At 34.1% G+C, this 22361-nt stretch overlaps 4 protein-coding genes across 10 annotated transcripts in view; 2 read left to right on the top strand and 2 right to left on the bottom strand.

Annotated features, from left to right (window-relative positions):
- Positions 1-12889, bottom strand: part of LOC128895716 (protein phosphatase Slingshot) — a 56736-nt gene extending 43847 nt beyond the window's left edge. The window contains exons 1-2 of one of the 2 annotated variants that reach the window (XM_054158555.1): positions 12386-12889; positions 8714-8769 (exon numbers count right to left, since the gene is read on the bottom strand). In XM_054158555.1, coding sequence (XP_054014530.1) covers positions 8714-8769; positions 12386-12442 — 113 coding nt within the window. In that variant the 5' untranslated portion in view covers positions 12443-12889. Of the gene's footprint in view, positions 1-4309; positions 4644-8713; positions 8770-12385 lie in introns of those variants that run through there. The other variant, XM_054158556.1, reaches the window with a different exon arrangement.
- Positions 12890-13207: 318 nt separating this feature from the next.
- Positions 13208-14325, top strand: LOC128895724 (ribosome maturation protein SBDS). Its single transcript, XM_054158579.1, has 2 exons — positions 13208-13500; positions 13630-14325. The coding sequence occupies exons 1-2, from the start codon at positions 13370-13372 to the stop codon at positions 14255-14257; spliced, it is 759 nt and encodes a 252-aa protein (XP_054014554.1). The 5' UTR covers positions 13208-13369; the 3' UTR covers positions 14258-14325.
- A 310-nt stretch (positions 14326-14635) lies between these two features.
- On the bottom strand, positions 14636-17106 carry LOC128895725 (corrinoid adenosyltransferase MMAB-like). The gene is made up of 4 exons (XM_054158580.1): positions 16706-17106; positions 16222-16429; positions 15227-15596; positions 14636-15156 (listed from the first exon to the last, which is right to left on the bottom strand). Exons 2-4 carry the CDS (start codon positions 16296-16298, stop codon positions 14929-14931), a joined length of 675 nt encoding a protein of 224 aa, XP_054014555.1. The 5' UTR covers positions 16299-16429; positions 16706-17106; the 3' UTR covers positions 14636-14928.
- A 353-nt stretch (positions 17107-17459) lies between these two features.
- On the top strand, positions 17460-22329 carry LOC128895717 (zinc finger protein 345-like). Of its 6 annotated transcripts, none has more exons than XM_054158564.1 (3): positions 17460-17884; positions 18513-18821; positions 19034-22329. In XM_054158564.1, exons 2-3 carry the CDS (start codon positions 18519-18521, stop codon positions 20981-20983), a joined length of 2253 nt encoding a protein of 750 aa, XP_054014539.1. In that variant the 5' UTR covers positions 17460-17884; positions 18513-18518; the 3' UTR covers positions 20984-22329. The 6 variants fall into 6 exon arrangements, with proteins under 6 accessions (XP_054014539.1, XP_054014536.1, XP_054014537.1 ...); XM_054158561.1 differs by having other exon boundaries at positions 18477-18821; XM_054158562.1 differs by having other exon boundaries at positions 17460-18030.
- The last annotated feature ends 32 nt before the right edge of the window (positions 22330-22361 follow it).

Below are 22361 nucleotides of genomic sequence, written 5' to 3'. Positions count from 1 at the left end.
CTGGTTGGCTTAGTTATCCCTGTCTCGAGCAAGTTAAGTGGCGCGTGTTTGACTATGCACCGTCTTCCTTACAGTTGGATCGATATTTTACCTACGCTCGATTCTCTGTTTCGCACAATTTTTATTTAGCACGATCCAATAGATGCAAGAATACCGACTCTACTTTCCTGCACGAATCTTCTGCTTCGACGTGGCTTGAAAAACAGTTTTTCAAGATATCCATTATATAACAAACAGGATATTCGCGGAGTCAATAATTAAATCCTCAAGTTGTAGGAGAGCGAATTCTTCGTCTTTCTCACAGATACTTTGTACAGCGTAAGTTTACTATGATTCGAGGTTCTACTCGTGGCTAATTTCTATGCTGCTAAGTTACAAAATGTTTTCAGCTGCTAACACTAATTTGTAACACGTAATAATACACACAATAAACAGTAACTTGTATAAAATGTAACTCGCTACAAACTTCTAACTTGTAACTCAGTTTCAACTGGTACACGTTCCAAGATAACCAAAGTTCATCTGCTACTAATAAAATCAACTACTCGTTCTATTCGTTCAGAAATTGGAGCAACTTTCGTTCTTGCAAAATAAAATAAACATTTCGATATGGAACAAAATTCCTTCGTGGTTATATTCCACGTTTCGCGAATAAACACCATAGAAAGCGAAACACGAAATTTCGAATAACGATCATTCGATTCGTCTACTGTGCTTCGTGTTGTGGTTCCCGTCTCTAAGCAACACCGCATTGCTGTACAATTCGCCAGATACGATGATCGAGTGAATGGACGCTAATGCGATGTTGAAAGCAGTGAAACTTACAAGCGAGTGTATTTCAACTTAGCGATGCATTAACTTATAGAAGATAGAGTAAACACCAGCGAGTAACAGCTGTACTGTGAAACTACGTAGAACTATCAATCTCAATCGTGAGCTTTGATTAAAATCTCTATATTAAAAGCTGATCCAATGTTCCCAAACAAACTTCTGATCAATAAACTTCCTCACCTGCTGAGAAATATATGTTTGAATATGTATAAAAAGTAACTTTGCGCCGTTTCTCATTGATGAACACACAGCGATTTATTGATAATAAATAAACAACGTCATTCTTCCACTTACTTTTTAAAAATGTATATTTGAGGCTCAAAGAACTTCAAACTTCACATATACATCTTCTTTAACACTAAACCTTCCAACATTTCATTTATACCTATATCTATCGCGAGCAATTAAATGACTGGTCTTGAAGAGACTTTTTTTAATCGAATTCAAAAATATTTCACGTGGCACTAAATTTGAATGCATGAAACAATTGTATACAATTTATGTAAATATACAATAATATTACACAAATATTTGAAACTGCTCGTTTCACCGGGTCTGGTAGGCTTAATGTTAAAAAATAAATGAAAGAATAAGACGCCGTGCATGTGTTCATTGAGAAACGGTGCAAAGTTAGTTTCCGTGCATATTCAAACACAATTCCTAAGGAAGATGTGTATTTGATTACTGTAGCTGTATTTAATTATCTTCAATAGTTGGAATCGAAATTTACCAAAATTCGATACAATTTATTAGAAAAGAATCATTTCGAAACGAAAGCAAAAAATACTTGATTCGATCAAATAAATGGAAACGCATTTCCAAAGAAAAGAAATTCTCCCTTAACCGAACCCGGATCAGAATTATTCGATTTCAGTCGATCGAAGATAACTTTGAAACATGTAACCATAATGTAGAATTAAAGAGGTTCAAGAGAGGATTACCTGAAACGACAATCATTAATTCAATTAAGTCAATGAGTTATTAACGAACCAATGAAACTTGGGCCCTCGATGGACCCTGCGTGGTCGTCCAAGGGTTAAATGCGTACTCAAATGGAAACCTTTGCGGTACTAAAAGTGACGAGTGTGGCCATTATAGATTCGCATAGTATATGTTAAACATAAAACATGCGCTGAAAGGATAATGAATAAATATTTATGTATTATGCTAATTTTATTCTCGGTATCCGACAATTCCGCGATGTCTCGTGTTTGAGATGTTACCTCTGTTAGGAAACAAATTTCGTATAATGTTAAAATGTGTACACTTCTTGCGTAGTCTTTAATATTAATACCTCTCGCTTCGCGAAGATGAAGATAGTTTTAAGGAAGGCAAGTATTAAGTGTTTCTCGGGATATTTTCTTTTGCAGAGAAGAATTTATGCAAAGATTTCGTCAACATTAAGAATACTTTAGGCATGTTTTAAAGTATATTTGGTAATTTCTTCAATTCATTTCACACAGGAATCTTTGGAATATAACTTTTTCTTTTTTTTTTAAATTTCTTCAACTCGTGGAAATGATAATTTAATCACTAATTGATCGATTGTTTTCAAACTTACTTTATCTAAATTCCTTGAATATGAACTAAAAAATTGATATATATATTCTTAAAGAATTCAATTTTCAAATGTTTTGGTAGCAGTTTACTTTATATTCTCAGAGAACACGTTAATAATGTAAAAAAAGATTTCATCGATTTCAGATGATAGAAATTGCGATTTCAAATTACCAAATGTTCTTTAAAACGTACCTAAAATATTCTCAAAGTTAAACAAAATTAAGCAAACTTTACTCTGTGAAAAGAAAAATTTCGAAAAACAGGTAATATTTAGTTTCCTAATGTGCTCCCACCTCGCCCCACCCTCTCCTTAAAGCAATGCCAGAATGTCGAGCTTCAGACTCGGCGTTCTTTAATATGTTCGTCAATACGCGCGCGTACGAAGTTCTGCATGATATTTTGGTTCAATGAACGGACGTCAGTGTTTACGTTAACGATCGCGTCGGTTATTTCGATTGAAAAAATTCACGCAAATGGTTGAGAAACGCCACGAACATTTTCGAATTCCCAATGTTTACGTTTAGCCATTGCTGTTTTTCGTTGCTCTAAACGAATTTAATCGAACGACTGTCTAAATTCTGTTGTACCGATCGTCCGTGTAAATCGGGGAACAAGTGTATCGTTATTCAGTTACATACAGCGGGTGTAGAATGTATTCGTACACCGATCGATTTCCCAAAAAACTTTTCTGTGAAATTGTAGTTTCTTAACTTCTTTTTTTGTAATCAATGATATTTTACATATTCCCGGAAGTCTTTAAGATAGACATAGTCCAAACAACATTTGCTAGTTGATATAATTTGCGAAATTAAAAGAAAGAGAGAGAGAGAGAGAGAGAGAGAGAGAGAGAGAGAGAGAGAGAGAGAGAGAGAGAGAGCGAAAAGTGGGTGAAAGTATAGATGCAATAAGTATTTGTACGATTCTTATGACGAACTATTTACAGTAGAGTTTGTAAAGTAAACGCATTAGTTTATTGCTCCGTGCGAATTAGAAAACATCAAATTTCCAAGAAAGTACTTTTAAACAGTTGTCCGAATATTTATTGCTTCAACATTTCTATCGATTATTTGTTTTTTTCTTGTTAGTTTCGCAACTTACATAAATAACTATTTCTTTTTGTAATCCATCTATTTTAGACATTACCGAGAATATATAGAATGTCATTGTTTATAAAAAGTAAGTTAATAAATTACAATTTTACAGTTTTTTCTACACCCACTGTAAAGTCACATTTATGTTTCTTCTCGCACTAATAGCTTACGAACGGAAAATTTGGAGCTCATTGTTAGGACAAACGGACGCTATATTCCATAACAAGGCCTAAGCACAGTAAAACGAACCGACACCGTCGACGTGTACGATCGAAATATCGATTTTCCCTGCAACGATCTCGTTTCCCGAGAACAATACGCGGCCGACGTCTGCTTTATGAAACATTATCTTATTCGCGTTACATGTCGTATCGCACATTGTGTAAACACGCGCGTTTACACAGAAGACGCTTCTTCGTTCCCCGATTCTCAGCATTCGATAGAAAGAAAAAAGAATCAGAGATGGGCAAAACCCTAGGCTTCGAATAAATCTGAAGTTCGCCGATATGTTTGTCTCGTTTCCTCCTGTGGAAAATGTTCAAAAGAGGAAACGAGACAAACATATCGGCAAACTTCACATTTATTCGAAGTCTAGAAAATGTTCAAAAGGAGAAACGAGAGAAACATATCGGCAAACTTCACATTTATTCGAAGCCTAGAAAATGTTCGAAAGGAGAAACGAGAGAAACATATCGGCAAACTTCAGATTTATTCGAAGCCTAGAAAATGTTCAAAAGGAGAAACGAGAGAAACATATCGGCAAACTTCAGATTTATTCGAAGCCTAGGGTTTTGCCCATCGCTGAAAACAATAAATCGGAACTCTACCTGATGTATTGAATGTATCCGTGTCTGGCATCTTCGAGGAGGAATCCCGGATTCCGCATCTCGACACTCTCGAAGACCATGAAGTCAACGCATGCTAGGAGACCAACGATGGCAAAAACCTCTTTCACGAGTCACTTAGGAACACGAGATTCACTTTGTCGACGAATCTAAGCACTGCACACTCGCTCCACCGGTCACAGATTCCTCCACGGACGGCGTTCACGGCGAACAACATTGTCTTACATCATTTTCGAAAATCTCGAGCGTTACTCGCGAACACGTCACGAACTTTTACGCCGAAGGTACACCCCGTTGGTAAGGAAGAACCGAGCACGCGATTCACCGAGAAATTCGTCGCCGCGAGAACGGGATTTCGGTGAAAGAAGACGATAAACCGAGAGATACGACTCGTCCAGCGACTGGAAGAACGACATAGAACGCGAGCTGCGCGGTCGGACGTACGCGAGGTGACTGAAGTACGAAGCGAATCGTAAAACAGTGGGAGTTCGGTTACCCCTCCCAGAACCCTTCGCCCCACCACTAAACCGTCACGGCGACCCTAACCTAACCTACCGGACTAAAATGCGACTCGGTCGATCGAGGAAAGCGTGGAAGCGTGGAAAACGGAGGGAAGGACGTGTTTTATGGCATCGCATACATTTCCGCTCTGTGCCGACTTTGTATGTATACATTTCTTCACGCATGCGTGCTTGCTCGCGTACTTCTTGCCCTTTATCTTTCGGTCATTTGTTTCTTATCGCGATCCGGGAGGGATAGAGATAAACGCTCAACGGGAACGAAGGATAAACCTGCGAAATATAGATAAGAAACATAGCTTTGCCAGGGACGAGAATAGCCGGCGTGACTTTGTTCGTTAGAAGCGCATAAGAATACAGTGGGTATAGAATGTATTCGTACGTCGATCAATTTCCCAAAAAACTTTTCTGTGACATTGTAGTTTCTTAACTTCTTTTCTTATAATCAATGATTATTGTACATGTTCTCGGAAGTCTCTAAGATAGATATAGTCCGAACAACATGTACTTTCTTCATTTTGCAAACAACATTTGCTAGTTGATATCATTTGTGAAATTAACAAAAGCATGCGAGAAGTGGGTAAAAGTATAGAAGCAATAAGTATTTGTACGATTCTTATGACGAATCATTTACAGTAGAGTTTGTAAAGTAAACGCATTGATTTATTGTTTCGTGCGAATTAGAAAACATCAAATTTCCAGTACAGAACTTTTAAAACTGGCTCTAATAGAGGAAGCGTAGAAGATCCCTCTTCAAATAACTAATAATTTAGTTAATTTAACGCTTGGAAGAGTTGCAATAATTATAACATCAAAAGGAAATCCCACGAAGGAAATACTATATGTACACTTGTAAATTAATGTAAATTTCTTTTTTCTTTAATGAAGTCTTAAAAATTAAACAATTGAATATTTATTGCTTCAATATTTCTATCGATTAATTGTTTTTTTTTTGTAATTTCGTAACTTACATAAATAGCCATTTTTTTTTTGTAATCTATTTATTCTAAAGATATCCGAGAATATGTAGAATGTCATTGCTTATAAAAAAAATAATTTTACATAGTTTTTTTGGAAATTGATCGATGTACGAATACTTTCTACACCCACTGTATATGTTTCTATCTGGAATTGTTTTGTATCCTACATGGTAATAAATACAAAATTTCGGCCGAACCTCACTGGCAACTTTTTCTACAATCTGTCCAAATCAAATTTTGTTTGCGATCGCAAAAACGCGGATTCGTGAGGGTGCAAAGCACTGCTTAGTTTTATTTTTTACCGTCTATTTGATCGGCAGACCATGCGTCCACCAAAAATTGTTAACACCCGTTGAACGTGGACAAAGAAGAACCCGTCTGATCGTTAACGCGATCACTGATCCACTCACCCGCGCAACATCGTCTGCCCTTCATTTTCCCCCTTTTTTCTCCTCCTGATCAACCCTTTGCTCTTTCTACGCACTAAGTGTCGCGATCGATAATCGCCCGTTTTTTTTGCGAAGATTAGTGGTCAACAATGAATTGTAATCATCACGAGAAAAAAAAAATTACTAGTTAATGGTATGAATTTTCCCTGAACACGTAAATAGAAATGTAAGAATAACTTGTTTAATATCTTCACGGGTAGAATTATCAGTTTCCGAATATCGTCGTATTACCGTTAGTTATACAAGGACGATCCAGAAAAAAAAGAAAACAATTATTCGTTTCACGAAAAGTCAGAAATATATTTCTAATGCATATGCCGTGATGAATCATTACTGGAAATGAAGAAACCACAACCTTTCAGTCAGGTGTTCCTTACGACGGAATGGACTGTACATATTGACATGAAATGGATACTGGAATCCTTGGAAAGTGGCATCAATTGTCTCGGAATCCAGCGACGCTGACTTGGATCACGTAAACAAGAAATATACTACGTGTTTTTAATTTTTACGTGTAAATAGAAGGCGCTAAACCTTTCTATTTCCTGCTACTTTTATATATTTATTATTTCATCGATGGATTGATATTTTTTGGGTCTCATTTACATTTTATTTTGATTTTACATGGGAATAAATCAGTTCAATTAAATAACCGACTAATGCGCAATTTGTTATCTCGTTGATTTCTCGTGTAAAAATCCACGTTTCCAATTTCAGGAAATAAGAGTAATTAATTTTTGCAGATATTTAAATATTTGCGGTGTATCCATTGACGAAACTCTATCGTTAGTCGCAGACGTGGTGTCAAAAATGTTAATAAATGAGACACGGTGTAAAACGTCCGTATATTCGCGAAAAGTCTTTAATTCTCCTTAAATTATCATTATTGCTGTGTACCGATTAAATACCAACGATTTCGCTGGCATATCGTCGACAGGAAACGCGCGCGACCTTTTGAACCGATCAACGGGAAAAATCGACATCCACGATAGGAGCATAAATCGCGAGTGTTTTGTGCGTCTCATTACCGAGCCCATTGACAAGTGGGCGATAAACGGAGAGTACGGTGGAGAGTGTAGCAGCTGCTGCTGCTACTCCGCGAGTTGAAGGCGAATGACCCCTGAAGAGTGCCATAAACTAAAAAATCACTGACTAAAATACACTACCGAGAACGTAGCTATCAACAATTACCGTGAAATCAGAAACAGTAAAACGATAGAAATCTATTCTGCATGTTGTTTGTTCAAAAATTAGATTCGACTAAAACAAACATGGACCAAGTTTCATCGATAACTTTGCATATCTATTATTTCCACGCGTCTGAAAGCCGCGATAAGACAATTTCGAATCTGTGAAAGCGTGTTACTCTTCCCGAAGAGAGAAATGTTAATTTCCGGAGGTCTTCCTGTTTCTGCAAGAGGGTCGTTCGATTACGTCGCCGCGATTTAACAGATTACGCAAGCACCAGTGTAGAAAGTCGAACGATTAAGGCAAGGAAAGAGTCGCTAGCTCCGACTTCCTGCAAATTAGTGAATGTTTACATCCCAGAGGCTCGAGGAAGTTCGCACGGGACTTTCTTCGATCCGAAGAGCTAGTTTAATTGAATTATTTGCCAGAAGAAGGAAGCCGAGACGACGAGAGTTATTCCCAAGTAAGATACTCGTCTTTTCGATTAAGCAATAGTTTCCTGTTCTAAAATTACATCTCGAGAATAATTGTGAATACTGTCTACTAGATTTCCAATCACCGGGACCGTAAAAAATGCAATTAGATGGAAAATATAACGGACAACCTCCAGACAGACTATTCTTATTCGCTCCTCCGTATCTTCTCTGGTTGTTTGTATTTCGCAGTATACTTTGGCTATTTCAATTTTTCCTAGAATTAAAGATCCATGCGCGTTAAATCGGGAGGATGCGAGGACCACTTAACCCTACAGTGCGCATTGACGCGCACATGCATCAACCACATTTTTCTTTGATATCTTGTTACACAACAGTTTGTTTGTAACGCGGTAAGTTTGTTCTTATCCTAACGTAAAATTAGGAACACGTAATAACACACCTAACGAAAGTTTCTATATAGATAGTGTTTAGCGCTAAAAGTCGGACAGTAAGATAATAGGTAAGGAAACGTTTCCGTCCCATTGGAAGTGTTCATCAACATAACTTCGAGACATAAATCGAGACAATGATCTACACTAATCTACAGTGAGATCCCTTATAACGAGACACGATCAAGCGCCGCACCCGTACACGGCGGAAATTCAAAGTCGATTTTCTCCAAAACAATGCCTCGCATGAAAAGTTCGTATTCTACATTTCCGACTTATTTTTTCATGTAGGAGTAGCTCTGTAAGCAAGAGTTTAAAGCTACCGAATATAATATTTTCTTTGCTGCCTCGGTAGCTTTAAATTCTTGCTTCCAACGAAGACCTACCTTTTACAGGTCCTCGCCGCATCATCATCGTCCGTCGGCGCACCAGCACCAGAGTCCTGAAAACAACAATAACCATAATCAGTACACAAACGCTATACGTTCTTTCAGTTCGCGGTTATTAATTTGCATAGAAAGAAAAGAAAGAACACAAGAATGTTTTTAAAGCGTGAGGTGATCGAACGACAATGATGTAGAAATAATAAAATTAAGAAAGATTCCACCGCTTGCGGACCAAACGAAATAAACAAAACGATGATAGCCAGTTCAAGCATCGTTGGAATACATCGTTTCCAGTTTTTCCGTGGAGGAACGACGTGGCTGAGTGAAGCTACACGTGTACTTACACGAGTCCGGTGTATACTCGAGTGTGCACAGTGAAAAAAAAAAAGCCCGAACGCCGGCAGCTTAGCACCTGTTAAGGCTGCCTTTGTTAAACGATTTTACGCGTTGTGCTTTCAAGTGCCACTTGCCTATCACGGTCGTTGTGCGATACCTTCGTATTCGTCGTTAAAACTCAAAAGCTGCCGCTCGATGTACGAAATGTCGGCGAAGATCCAAGAGAGAAACGTAAAATACAGACGAATTAGTGATACGAGCCGTTTTTACAAAAGTTATTTGGTTCAAATGAACATATTACGTGGCGCAAATAACTTTGTTGTAAGTAATACGATTATAGCGAAGTCGAGTAGCACCGACTTGTTGTCCGAATGAACAGTTTCATATCGTTGCCATATATTAGGTTGTCCCAAAAGTTTCTTTCCCTTTATTAACACGTTGGCTGCCAAGCTAAAACTCCTTAAAATTTCTATAATGTTAAAATGTTGTCTCCATACAATTGAACATCAGATAATTTAATATCTGTCGCAGTATTTAATTTTTTTAACGTCGTTAAATTCACGAATCCTGTCCAGATTCATTTTCATCATTGTCTCACCTTTGAAATTAATATTTTCAGTTCCTTAATGGAAAATCCTGTCACCTATTTCTGGCTGACGTGGCGACCAACGTGTTAATAAGTAATACATGCACAATAGTTTACGTTTTATGTTACATCACTGAATTGTGCACGATTCATTTTGCTCCATTACTGTTACAACATGAATATCTATGAAATTAGATTGTCTGTTTATAGAAACACGACCACATCAAATAATTGGGTGAAACTAGCGAAAGAAACTTTCCGGACAACCTAATACAATGAATTTAATTGAAAAGTGTAAAAGCAGTAAGAAGTTATCATAGACTAACTAAAGATTAATCCATTGTATTTTCCAAAAGAAAAAAAGAGACATTGCATTCTTACATGCAAGAATGTTTTTGATTGTATTGGTTGTTTATTACGTAAACAAATGTTCCAGAATTTTATCTTTAAGTACCTTGTGTAATATGTTGTAATGTGAATGTTGGATGAATGTTAATATTTAAAACCACTAGGTATGTTTATACGTTTTATAGTTGTCAGTTATGTTTGTGTTAGTAATTTATTGATTATTCATTCGTTTTCTATTTTGTATCGCGATTTCATTTTCTCTACGATATGTTGTCTGTTGTCTTTGAATTATGACAGTTTCTTACACTCGTAATATGCGAAACATTAAAAAGAAAAAAATGATCGGGGTCATTCCTCGTTCCCCCTACTATAAGTTCAAAATTTGTTAGATTCCCGAGTTTCGGATCTTCCCATCTAAGATTTTGTACGATCGTACAATCCACGAAGGAAACGGGCTCTCACAATCAATAGTATTCCCCATCGAATCCACCCTCTCTGGATAAGCTAGAAAAATGCAGCTACCCTTTCCGACGGCGAGTGCACTTCATAGACCGCGGAACATTCAGTGCATTTAAAATGCACGCTGGGAAACGCCAACCCTCTTTTGGCTCCCTTGTTCAACGAGTTTCAGGAGTTAGTCATACCTTGGAATCCTTCATCGCAACGACGTATCTTAATCGGTATCGCGTAAAGGTCGATTGTGGTTGGACAAACGTGGACAAATCGTGGACAAACGAATGCAATTTTATTTTTATCAAAATTTGCATTTGGGGATGCCAACGTCACGAAGCTGTGAATAGTTCCATTAAAACGCGTGTTTGAATGTTTTGTCGTGTCGCGAGTCGATATCGCATCGTGATACTAAGATTCTATCCCGATACATTGTAGAACTTGATTGTAGTTTTTATATCTTCCCTCCAACGTGCCACAATTGGGTACGCCCGCGCCGCTGTCGTTAGAGAAAACGCACTCGTCACGGTTCTAATTCACGGAGAGCAGAGATACATATGTATAGTGGAATCCACGTGTTCCTTTCGCTCTCTTTTTCGACTCTGTTTCACCACTCAACCATCGTGACGAGAAGCGTGAGACCTACGGAGACTGCTAGCGTCGCGACGCCGCAGATTATTACGTTCGATGAATCCGTGTGAATTTTCACGAACAATAGTTCGTATCACTACCATGACGACCTTTATTAGGGAACGGTGAATCCTCGAAGAAAGGAAGCGCGACGAAAATGATAAAAACGCGGGAGTTCGCGTTCTCTAACTCTTGAAGCTTTAATTTCGACGAAAACGACATGGGATCGTCTCTTTTTCGCGAGGTTCACGATCAGTCTCACTATGAACGAATTTCCATACAGAAACTGAGACCGTTTTCTTAGCGAAATGGACAATTACAGTGACAGTGCTTTTCACTGAAAAATTACGAAAATTAACTCTGAAAGTTAAGTGTCACAGAAAATGAATTCAAATAAAATACTTGAACTTTGACGAAGTTACAAAACTAAACACACCACAATAAATGTTTCATTACGCAGTTTCCAATAGTCTGTAAACAAAGTTTAATCACAGTAGAAATTTTCTCAAGAGTATTAGTCTGCCAGTGAACGTGTTAAACAACATCGTGTCAACGAATAAAGTAAAATACCTAAACATTTTCATCAATAACTCAACACAATAACTATTTTTCCAAAGTACTGAAATTACATCTATTGCTACGATTAATTTAAGCTGTTTTAATATTAATAAATACCACGTTCCAACTTTAATTTGGCATAGATCAAATAAACAAACTTCGTTCTTAGCGAAACAATTTTTCGTAATAAACGAGCAACGAAATTCTCGACGTGTGAAAAAACGCAACCGCTCCTACAAAAAGTGTGTAATCGAAAGTTCAACAAGATACAGGTTATGGTTGTAAGTCGTAACCCGTGCAGAGAACAAATCATCTCGTGTGGTAAATTGTTCAAAGTTCTTCGAATGATAACTAATTGTAAAATATAAAAATGTGTTTCTTTTGTACGAATTATACCGAAATGACGATTGACCGAGACTCGTGCAGCTTCGTTTCGAATCGTGGACCACAGTTCGTAGGAGGGAAACGTCAAAGCAAGTCTTTGTTTATTTTATGACCCTGGTTTTTCCACAACGCAAGCTTTCTTGACTCGCTGTCACAAAGAACACGGGACAGAGAACTGAATTTTCTCGATTTCCTTTTTCGCTCGAGTGTCAATACACCGCCAAATAAGGAGAGGCTGTTCGAACGAAAAACTGAAGACTCCGCAACGTGTTGCGAATACGATATTTTAGACAGTAACGAAAGCAATTTTCGAAATGACGCGTTCCTGATAGAAACTGACAGCACATATCAACAAAGTTGTACAAAGCGAGGTAACTCACCGAACTCTGTGGGGAATTGGATACACTAGGAGAACGTTGCACGGTGACCAACGCCATGATAATGGCCTCCCACGTCCTCAAAATGCTGGAGATAACACTCACTGCCACTATGCATAGACGTACAAACGACCGTGTCGTTTAAACCACGAAAAAACGATCATTTTTCACGCACTTCTAATGGCATCACGCTCGCGGCGGCCATGTTTGATACAGTCTAATGTAACGGGTGAACTGCGCATGCGCGCACCCATAGCGTGCGCATCCCGCGATTCTACTTATCGCACGATTACGTCTAACTACCATTTTTTCGATATTAATTTCTCAATTAACGTAATAAAACTTACATACCGTAAGAAACGTACGGAAAAAAAAGAAATTTCTGATCTACGTTTATTTGCATGATTTAAAAGAAATCACTACGTCGTATTTATTTACGACTGTTTTTGCACTAAACGTAAAAAGTTGTTGGCATCCCTAATAGATCTAATACAGTATATGTAAATACATACTTTTCTTTTCTTCCAACTTTTTCACAGTTTTATAATTCTGAGTTACATTAATAGACATTCACGCGTTGTTTTCACTGAACTTCAATTAAAAATTATGTAAAAATAAAGAATGTTTTATATTAAAATTGTCATATGTATAATACATATCACTGCTATTCATATTAATGAAATGCATCAATTACAAAAGACATGATCGTTGGTGTCGTAGACATGAAGTACTCTGAATTTATATGCACGTTTATGTGTATTATGAAACGTTTCAATTTTATCGATGTTACGACGATTCGATTATGAATCGAGTGTTTTAAATCGCATGGAAGATATTTACGTACAACTGCGTACAACTTTTAGAATTTGCAAGAAAGTGTGTAAAATACGTAAGATAAATCTATTTAAACTGAACGAGTTATAATTTTGGCACGGGCACTTAATTTGTTATTAATACATTAAACGTTGGATTTCTGTGATATTAAAAATGTCGAAAATTTTCACGCCAACGAATCAAATACGATTAACCAATGTTGCTGTGGTTCGTATGAAAAAATCAGGAAAACGATTCGAGATCGCTTGTTACAGAAACAAAGTAATCTCATGGAGAAACAAATTGTAAGTCTTTGACGGTTGATCGAAATAAGGAATTGCTTTTGACAGTACATTTTTGACAACTAACCTATAAGTTTTATGCTGCTTTTATAATTTATTAATAATGACAACTTGTTGATAATTGTATTTCAGAGAAAAAGATCTCGACGAGGTTCTACAGACACATACAGTGTTTACAAATGTTTCAAAAGGTCAAGTAGCAAAAAAGGAAGATCTCATAAAGGCTTTTGGCATGGATAACCAAACAGAAATTTGTAAAGAAATCCTTACAAAGGGAGAGCTACAAGTTTCAGATAAGGAAAGGCATTCTGCATTAGATTCTATGCTTAAAGACATTGCAACAACTGTTGCTGACAAATGTGTAAATCCAGAAACAAAACGTCCATATACAGTAACAATGATAGAAAAAGCTATGAAAGACGTGCATTTTTCTGTAAAGCCAAACCGCAATGCAAAGCAACAAGCCTTGGATGTTATTCCACAATTAAAAGTTGTAATGCCATTAGAGCGGGCTCAAATGAGACTTAGAGTCTTGGTTTCAGGCAAAGAGGCCAGGAAGTTAAGAGATAAAATTGTTAAGCTAATAGCAACGATAGAAACAGAGGAATGGGATAATGGTACGCTAAACATAATCTGTTTGATTGATCCTGGCCACTACAGAGAAATAACTGAATTGGTACGATCTGAAACAAAAGGTTCTGGACTATTAGAATTGCTGAATTTGAAGGAAATTGTTGAAGGAGATGGATGTTTGGAATAAATTATAGACCTAACCAAACATTGTTATACCATTATAAATCTCAATACAATTCAGTGTCATAACTTTTATCTTGTTTTGCTTTATTTAACTATACATTCATTTACAATCCTTCTCTTGCATATTTTCTTGTATATTGTATATATGTTTGATGAAAATTCAATATACAACATTAAGGTTCGATCTACTCAAGGTTTAATTTGTACAAAAGTAGTATTATTAAATATTATTTATAAAACTTATTAAAGTAAATTATTTAAATAAATATCCAACTATACTTCAATAAAATTGTACGAGTATTTAATAAAATTAATCTTACTAATGCTAACCTAAACAATAATAAAATAACAATACATAAGGAAATATAAAATGTCCATGTCATAGTCAAAAACTGTACCATAATATTAGAATTTATTAAAAATTCTTAAATATCAACTACTTGATACATTGCATAATTGCTATGTACATTTTTTATATAATAATACAACAATATAACCAGTAACTGACACTTGTAACTTGATTAAAAAATATTTACAACCTACTTATATTTTGAAAATATATATAATACAATAACGTTATTGTAAACTTTCATTATATAACATTTACCGTTCATATTATTAATAAACAGTAATTAGAACACGTTACTCTATGCGTTTGTTTCAAAAACGTTCAAGTTACTTGTTTTCAGTAAGTTCTGCTCTAGGAATATATATATTTTCAGTGCGTTGATCACACTTGGCTGCAATACGTGATGTTGTTAACAGAAAATTTTGTAATTTATTTAAATAAACTTGTGCTTCTTTATTTAGTAAACCATCTTGAACCAATGATGCAACATTTCTTTCTACACGTTTGCATATTGCTTTTGCTGAATGTAGAGTAGAACAAGCTTTACCACCTCCCTATTATAAACACATAAAATGAAATACAGATATGTTTAGTAATATAAAAAGGATAATATGTTGTTGTTACCGGAATAATATATGTTTCCTGGGGTGGTAGTTGAGTGGAATACTCTGATATCCATTCTTCCAAATCACTAATATGTTTGCTTTCAAATGTCTTACTTTCCCCAGGCATTGATTTCGATATAGCATGGCTTAAATCAAATAGAATCATTTGTACTCTTTTTAATTTATCAACATAGGGATGCTCAATTTTACTGTCACTAGCAAATTCTCTTGCCAATCCTATCTGTGCCAGTAATTCTTCGGTTGAAACAAGGGCATTAAATGTTACATCATCTTGCAAATTCACATCTATGTCAGTATTTGTTATTCTTGAGTCTTCATCTCTCGCAGAAGGAGCCTTTTTTGTTGTTACTTTGGATATAGAACTGCTACTGCAATATAATTAAAAAGAAGTTGATTTAAAATATATAAGATTAATAAAGACAGGACTTATTTTGTAAAAGAAGTACAGGAATACTATTTTTGTTTCTATTCAGCATGATCAAATAAGTATCAGACTTTCCATTGACCACAAACTTTTACACAATAATCAATCCTAATATTAAATTTGTATTCCATACATAAAAGCATTAAAAATATTAAAAGTCAAATATACAACATTAACAAATCTTGTTAATTCAGTCAAAAGACAATTAACATGCAGAATGTAGAATACCTCTCTCCTAAATAAAATTATATCTATGTACATGTAAATTATATAGCATCAATAAATACTAAAAAAAAATGCATAATTTTATATTAATGAATATTGTATCAAATTATTTTGTGTATAAACTATCAATGCATTAAAAAAACGATAAAATACCGGTATAATGTTTACAATAAATTGCAGTGCCAACGAATATTATACAGGTAATTTTATATTTACATTTAGATAAAGGTGGACACGAATTATAATCCAAACATATTTCTACGAGGCCGATATTTTACCTTCTCGTATTAGTTTTAGTACAAAGTATACAATGAAGTTTAGGTTATATCAATCTCACCATGTACCTATTTCTCAAAGACGCTTGTACTCCAACCTTATATATTAAAAGAGGCTTTTTCCATACACTCCTAACTACTTCCATGTCCGTAGCAAGAAAATTACAATATAACTGCGTCAATATACTCTTATATGTACACTTTTAGTTGTAGCAAACGTTACGATTTACAATCAGTAATTTCCTTCTAGATCATGTTGCTATCCAAAACCTGCGCACTGTCACGAACCCTTTTATTTATTATAAAACTCTCAACCAAAATGTAATGAAAATCAGCAACACATTTACAAACGAATCCATTCGAATTAGATTTTAGACGTAGTTTTAATTTAAAGGAAATAAAAAATATTAAAGAATAAGTTATCCAAAAATAAATATCAGAATGGCTGAGATGGCAGAAATATTGTTTTCGCTTTTCGGCATTTCTTATGTATATATTATAATTTAACTTTTCCTGTATAATTTATACGTTTGTTATAATTTATGGGACTTACATATATTAATGGATTTCACTCGTTAACAAATTCTATTTAAGGTTTAAATATATCGTGTGAAGTATTTAACAGTAGTGCTACACGTGAAATACATGTACTTGTGTGAAGATTTTAGTTTAGGATTTAAATGAAAACTGGAGACTATTCAATAGCTCATGTACTATTCAGTAGCTAATATCAATACATTAACTAATACATATATTATACAAATTTATTTTTATTTTTTTTGTTAGTAGACGCATGAAGCTTTTGCATCCAATACTTTAAAGCATAACTGACTTTTCACTGTATATTTTAAAATGGGATGAAAGAAAACGAGAGAAAAAAGAGGTTTGATCTTCCAATTGAAATTTATTTTTCCGTCTTAGAACGTTTGATGATAGGTGCCGCAGTCTTCTAATCATAAATAAAGTCACCAGATGTATCAAGTAGTGTTATTTACCTAAAAGGCAGAAACAGTTACCATTGGACGAAATATACACCAATATACATTTATATACCATAGTTATATAGAATTTAGAATAATTGATTCCTGAATCATCCTGAATGTATTTCAGGATTATAGTATATTATATATAATTTTAAAATGTAATCTTTACTCTTTTATCTTTTTTCTTTACTTTTAATCTTTACTCTATCAAAACAATTGAAAATTTGTATTTCTAATTTATCCTAAAATTGTAAAATTTCAGAAAACAATAAAATTCAGTAGAAAATTTTTCTTGAAATATCGAGTAATGTATGAAATATTTTCTCGTGTCGTCACAACTTAAAGAGACAATTATTAAGCAGGTTATTTTGTGCGAGACACCCTGTATATCTTGTTACGCCTCTTATTATAGGCCACATCTAACTTCTTATATTGTGCGGTTGTATTCTAATACACGAAACAAAATCGTTGCGTATAGTAGCAATTATCAAAGTGTTCGGCTACGTGATACTCGGCTTTTCTTTGTATTGACCCATCCAATAGTTTTCGTTTCGCAAGTCCACTATACGCTTGTTTTGCGAATTCGTTTCAGATTGCTCTCAACTTTCGTAGTAGGTTTTAACGGATATCTAGAGAAGCCATTGAACAAAAGGGTAGAGAAGTGTTAAATTTTTCTCGTAGAACGGTTTCGCAGAAACGACAAACATAGAATCAACAATGAAACGTGTGACATTGTTCCTTGGCATACGGTAAAAATTTCATGGAAACTGTGCATCGTAAAAATTCGAGAAATATAGACTTTTCAAAGAAGCTTCACTCTAATTCGTCTGGGCATCACTGCTAAGACATTGTCTCACATCGTGGCATGTTTTCGTGGTGCACAAAAGATCCGAAGGTTGAGAACCTCCCATTTTTGTACATTAATCTTTTTTTATTTGCGTTAAAAAAAAAATAAGTATTTTTAGAATAACATGATTTTTAGCTCGTATGTGAATCCGAATTTTTCATTACGTACATATTACCGACTGTACTGACGCATCTGAAAACGTACTTTGCCACAAACATGAATAATACTTTCATAAATTTTCTTGTAACACATTTTTATTTTCACTAATAGTAATGTATTAAATATGATATTGTTACTGATGTGTGTACAAGATAGAATGTCTAAATGTGCACTGCGCATACATAGGTTCGAATTTTTTAAAAATTCAATGTTTATGTCATAAAATGTATATTTTTCTTTTTTGTCAGAAAAATAAAAAGTTTTGATATTTTTATCAAAATAATTACTTGTTGGTGAAAATGTCGTGTAACATGTTTTATATTGATTATTTACAGGAAGTATACAACAGATAAATTATTTCTTACTTTCAGTAAGCAATGACAGGATACTTTGATTTGCCATTTAATATGGACAGAATATGCAGAATTTGCCTTACAGAGGGTACTAATTTATCTCCTATTTTTTGTGGAGATCAAGAAGTAAGTGACTTTTCGGGTCTTCCACAAAAGATACAAGTTTGTGGGTCGATAGAAATTCACGAACAGGATGGATTACCTTCGTTAATTTGTGATATTTGCATTTATAAAGCAAGCGTTGCTCATGAATTTAGACAACAATGTCAACATTCTGACGCCAAGTTACGAATGTATTATAATAAACCAACGAAGACGACTACCATGGTAAGTATAACATGTTTCACTAATGCTTTATATTGTATAAATCAGAGGGTTTATAAACACTTAGAAGAAGAAAAAGCATTAGAATAAAAAAAGAGCTTCATTTATTATCTTATTTATTTATAAAAAGTTTGCATTAAAAAATATGAAATCATTTCAAATTGAATTAATATTTTTAGAGCATACATATGTATATATTTTCTTCAATATTTTAGGACAAAAACAAGCAAATAGAATTGAAAACAAAAACAGCATTACCAAAAAAACAAGTCAACGAAGGGGACTATTTTGTAAAAGAAGAACAGCAAGTAGCATCAAATTCTCAAGAATATGTACAAAGTAACTCATATTCGAGAGATGAAACCAGCTTAAGCACTGAAACGATTGACATGCAAGATGATAAACTTTTCATATGTTCCATGGAATTTGAAGGATCTAAGGAAACTGAAAAAGAACCTTGCATCTCAGAGAATAACATAAGCCAAACTTCTCCAACACAAGGAAATAGCGATTGTATTTCAGAAACTATAGATACACAAGATAAACTAGAAGAAAATCAAGATATTAATCAGAATACAAAAGAAACAGACAAAAAACAAGAAGATGAGTTTCTCGATGAAAGTATACTAAATGATAACATTACAGAAGAAGAGAAGACTCCACAAAAACGTACATCTACCAGGAAAATGAAATCAGTGACGGCTAAAGCTTACAGCGAAGATGAAATGGATGATAATTATTATGACCCAGGTAGTGATAGTCAAGACTCTGATAAATCAAAATTTAAATGCAAAGTATGTTCAAAATTTTATGGTACACAAAAAGGTTTGAAAAAGCATTCACTCGTTCACGAAAAAAAATATAAATGCGATATCTGCTTAAAAATGTTCTACAAGCAGGAGAATATGGAAAATCATAAAAAGATTCATGCAGCAAAACCTCTTGCATGTAAATTATGTCATGCATCATTCTCTAAACCTCAAGGCTTTGCACGTCATTTGAAATCCCATACAGAAAAATTAAACAACATGATTAAACAAATCAATACAGACGAACAGAAGGATAACAAAGAACCAAAAAAAGAAATGAAACTTGAAGATGATACAGATGATGAAAGTGGTACTATGAACGAAATCGATGAATTTGAAAATGCACCTGAATTGTACAAATGTGATGTTTGTAGTCAACATTGTTCTAGTTTAAAAAATCTAAAAAGACATTCTCTTGTACATGGAGATAAAAAGTATTCCTGTACCGTGTGTAAAAAATGGTTCTTTAGACCTGATACATTAAAAAAACATGCAGAAAAACATGGTCACGGATTGTTAGATAATTTAGTAGATGATAATAAATTCTTCGATTCTGATGATGACTCTTTCCCAGATACTACAAGGAATGCTCTGCAAGAGAACGAAAGCGTTAAAAAAGAAGAAAGTGACGAGGATGGTTCTGGTGAATACAAATGTCAACATTGTGATAAAGTCATGGCAACAAAAAAAGGTCTTCGTCGTCATGTATCAATGCATAAGCCAAAACCTGAACCAGTTTCATGTGAAATTTGTAGGAAAGTTTGCGCTAGTCAAGCTCGTCTTGTTCTTCATCAAAGGACGCATAAACCGAAAGAAAAGATTCCCAGAGAATATTTGTGTCACATATGTAGTAAAGTATATCCAAGTAATTCTTCTCTCACGTATCATATGAGAACTCATACCGGCGTAAAACCACACGTGTGTAAAACTTGCAATAGTGGATTTACTACAACAACCAGTTTGGCTAACCATATTAGGATTCATACAGGTGACAAACCATTTGTTTGTCATGTCTGTAGTGCAGCATTTGCTGTAAGTTCAGCTTTTAGACGACATTTGACTAGACATACGGGTGAAGCAAATTATCTCTGTAAAACATGTGGTAAAGCGTTCAAGAGACTTAGTACTTTAAAAGAACATACATACACACATTCTGGTGAAAAGCCATATGTATGTAAAACATGTGGCGCCGCATATAGTCACAGTGGTAGTTTGTTTGCACATCAAAAGCGTTGTCGAGCTCAATATGGTGAAATGGTTGTAGACGAACATCACCATGCAGTTGCTCATCATATTCATGTGAATAATGTACAATCTGCAGTGCGGTCGCTTGCTGTGATAGGACAAATGTTTTAAAAAAATGCAATTCATTGTATCAAAACTAATGATTTTAATTGTGCATCATAATGAATATATAGACTGTTAAAAGACTATAGAGTGTGCTACGATTTTCATGGTATATAATACAGCATTATTGTAGAAATCGTGCACTTGTGTAAATATATAAGCAACTTCTTTTTTACAGAGAAATAATTATTTAAATACTCATACATAATTAATCAACCTATCCAGACTAGTGCTTTAATGGTAGAAAATTTATCTTTTCATATAATAATTAAATGTTTATTGTGTGAATATTTTCTTATCTAATTAAGATTGACTTCGATAATGATTGTATGACTTGAGTATATAGGTATGTACATGTAACTTAAATGCATAGTGTTATACATGTTTGTATATCACCATACTACAACAGAAAATTGTACATTAGCAAAAAATTTTTGTTTCTTTTGACCCTTTTTATTGAAAAATTTATTACATTCCTATTTTAAACACTTGGTTCATGTTATATATCATTACTGCATTCATAATATCGTATTTAGAGGATACTAGTGAATTGAAAGATAATTTAAAGCACTAGTTTAGACACGTGATTAAAATATGAAAATTTAATTTTTAAAAAGTAGATATACAAGGTAAATAATCAAAATTACATCCATGTACTGGTTTCACATATATAATATTTTGGTCTGAGTTATAATTTCCATTGAAATTATAATTCATATTTATTACATATGTCAACAAATTTGTATACACGAGGCATGTACAAACATCTATAAACAATACTTGTTATTCATACACTACAAAAAAAGAGACTGATTCTCGTTTATATAAATGCATTAATGATGAGAGAACATTTTATAACCCATACTAAAAGTAATTAAAGTTATATTGTGCTTTTTGTAGTACCGATACATGTATTATTTAGTCTTCAGTCTTTGATACAATCTGTGTTACATCTAATTCATTAAAAGACATTAGTTTTATATTTGCTACAGATGTTAGATCTATGTTAACTTACAACCAATTTTGCAAAGTACTACCACTACATTCATTGAATGTAAGTATAATTTTATTATTGCTAATATGTATCATATATATACTATATAAATTTTTATGTACATGTACTTTCTTATATTTTCATATAACAATTTCTTAAGTACAAAATAATACAATTCTTGTTTTAAATGTATGGAAATAACTTATGCTTTAATGTATCTTTTTACAATTTATTTACATACATAATCATACATAATCATTATATTTATATCATAAATAATAATTCATTGTGCCATGCAGATAATATAAATGACAAGAATATCAAAAATATCATTAAAGAGTTGTTGTTATTATTATTATTATTATTATTATTATTATTATTATTATTATTATT

The sequence above is a fragment of the Hylaeus anthracinus genome, unplaced genomic scaffold (genome assembly GCF_026225885.1).
Source record: "Hylaeus anthracinus isolate JK02 unplaced genomic scaffold, UHH_iyHylAnth1.0_haploid 5, whole genome shotgun sequence".
Lineage (NCBI taxonomy): Eukaryota > Metazoa > Arthropoda > Insecta > Hymenoptera > Colletidae > Hylaeus > Hylaeus anthracinus.
This window is presented reverse-complemented; position numbering and strand designations above follow the sequence as displayed.

Coding starts and splice junctions, on each gene's coding strand:
- LOC128895724 (XM_054158579.1), top strand. CDS start 13,370: ATGTCGAAAATTTTCACGCCAACGAATCAAATACGATTAACCAATGTT. Junction 13,501..13,629: donor ATCTCATGGAGAAACAAATT/GTAAGTCTTTGA, acceptor ATTGTATTTCAG/AGAAAAAGATCTCGACGAGG.
- LOC128895725 (XM_054158580.1), bottom strand. CDS start 16,298: ATGGAAGTAGTTAGGAGTGTATGGAAAAAGCCTCTTTTAATATATAAG. Junction 15,597..16,221: donor CAAGCGTCTTTGAGAAATAG/GTACATGGTGAG, acceptor ATTATATTGCAG/TAGCAGTTCTATATCCAAAG. Junction 15,157..15,226: donor AGGAAACATATATTATTCCG/GTAACAACAACA, acceptor TGTTTATAATAG/GGAGGTGGTAAAGCTTGTTC.
- LOC128895717 (XM_054158564.1), top strand. CDS start 18,519: ATGACAGGATACTTTGATTTGCCATTTAATATGGACAGAATATGCAGA. Junction 18,822..19,033: donor CAACGAAGACGACTACCATG/GTAAGTATAACA, acceptor TCAATATTTTAG/GACAAAAACAAGCAAATAGA.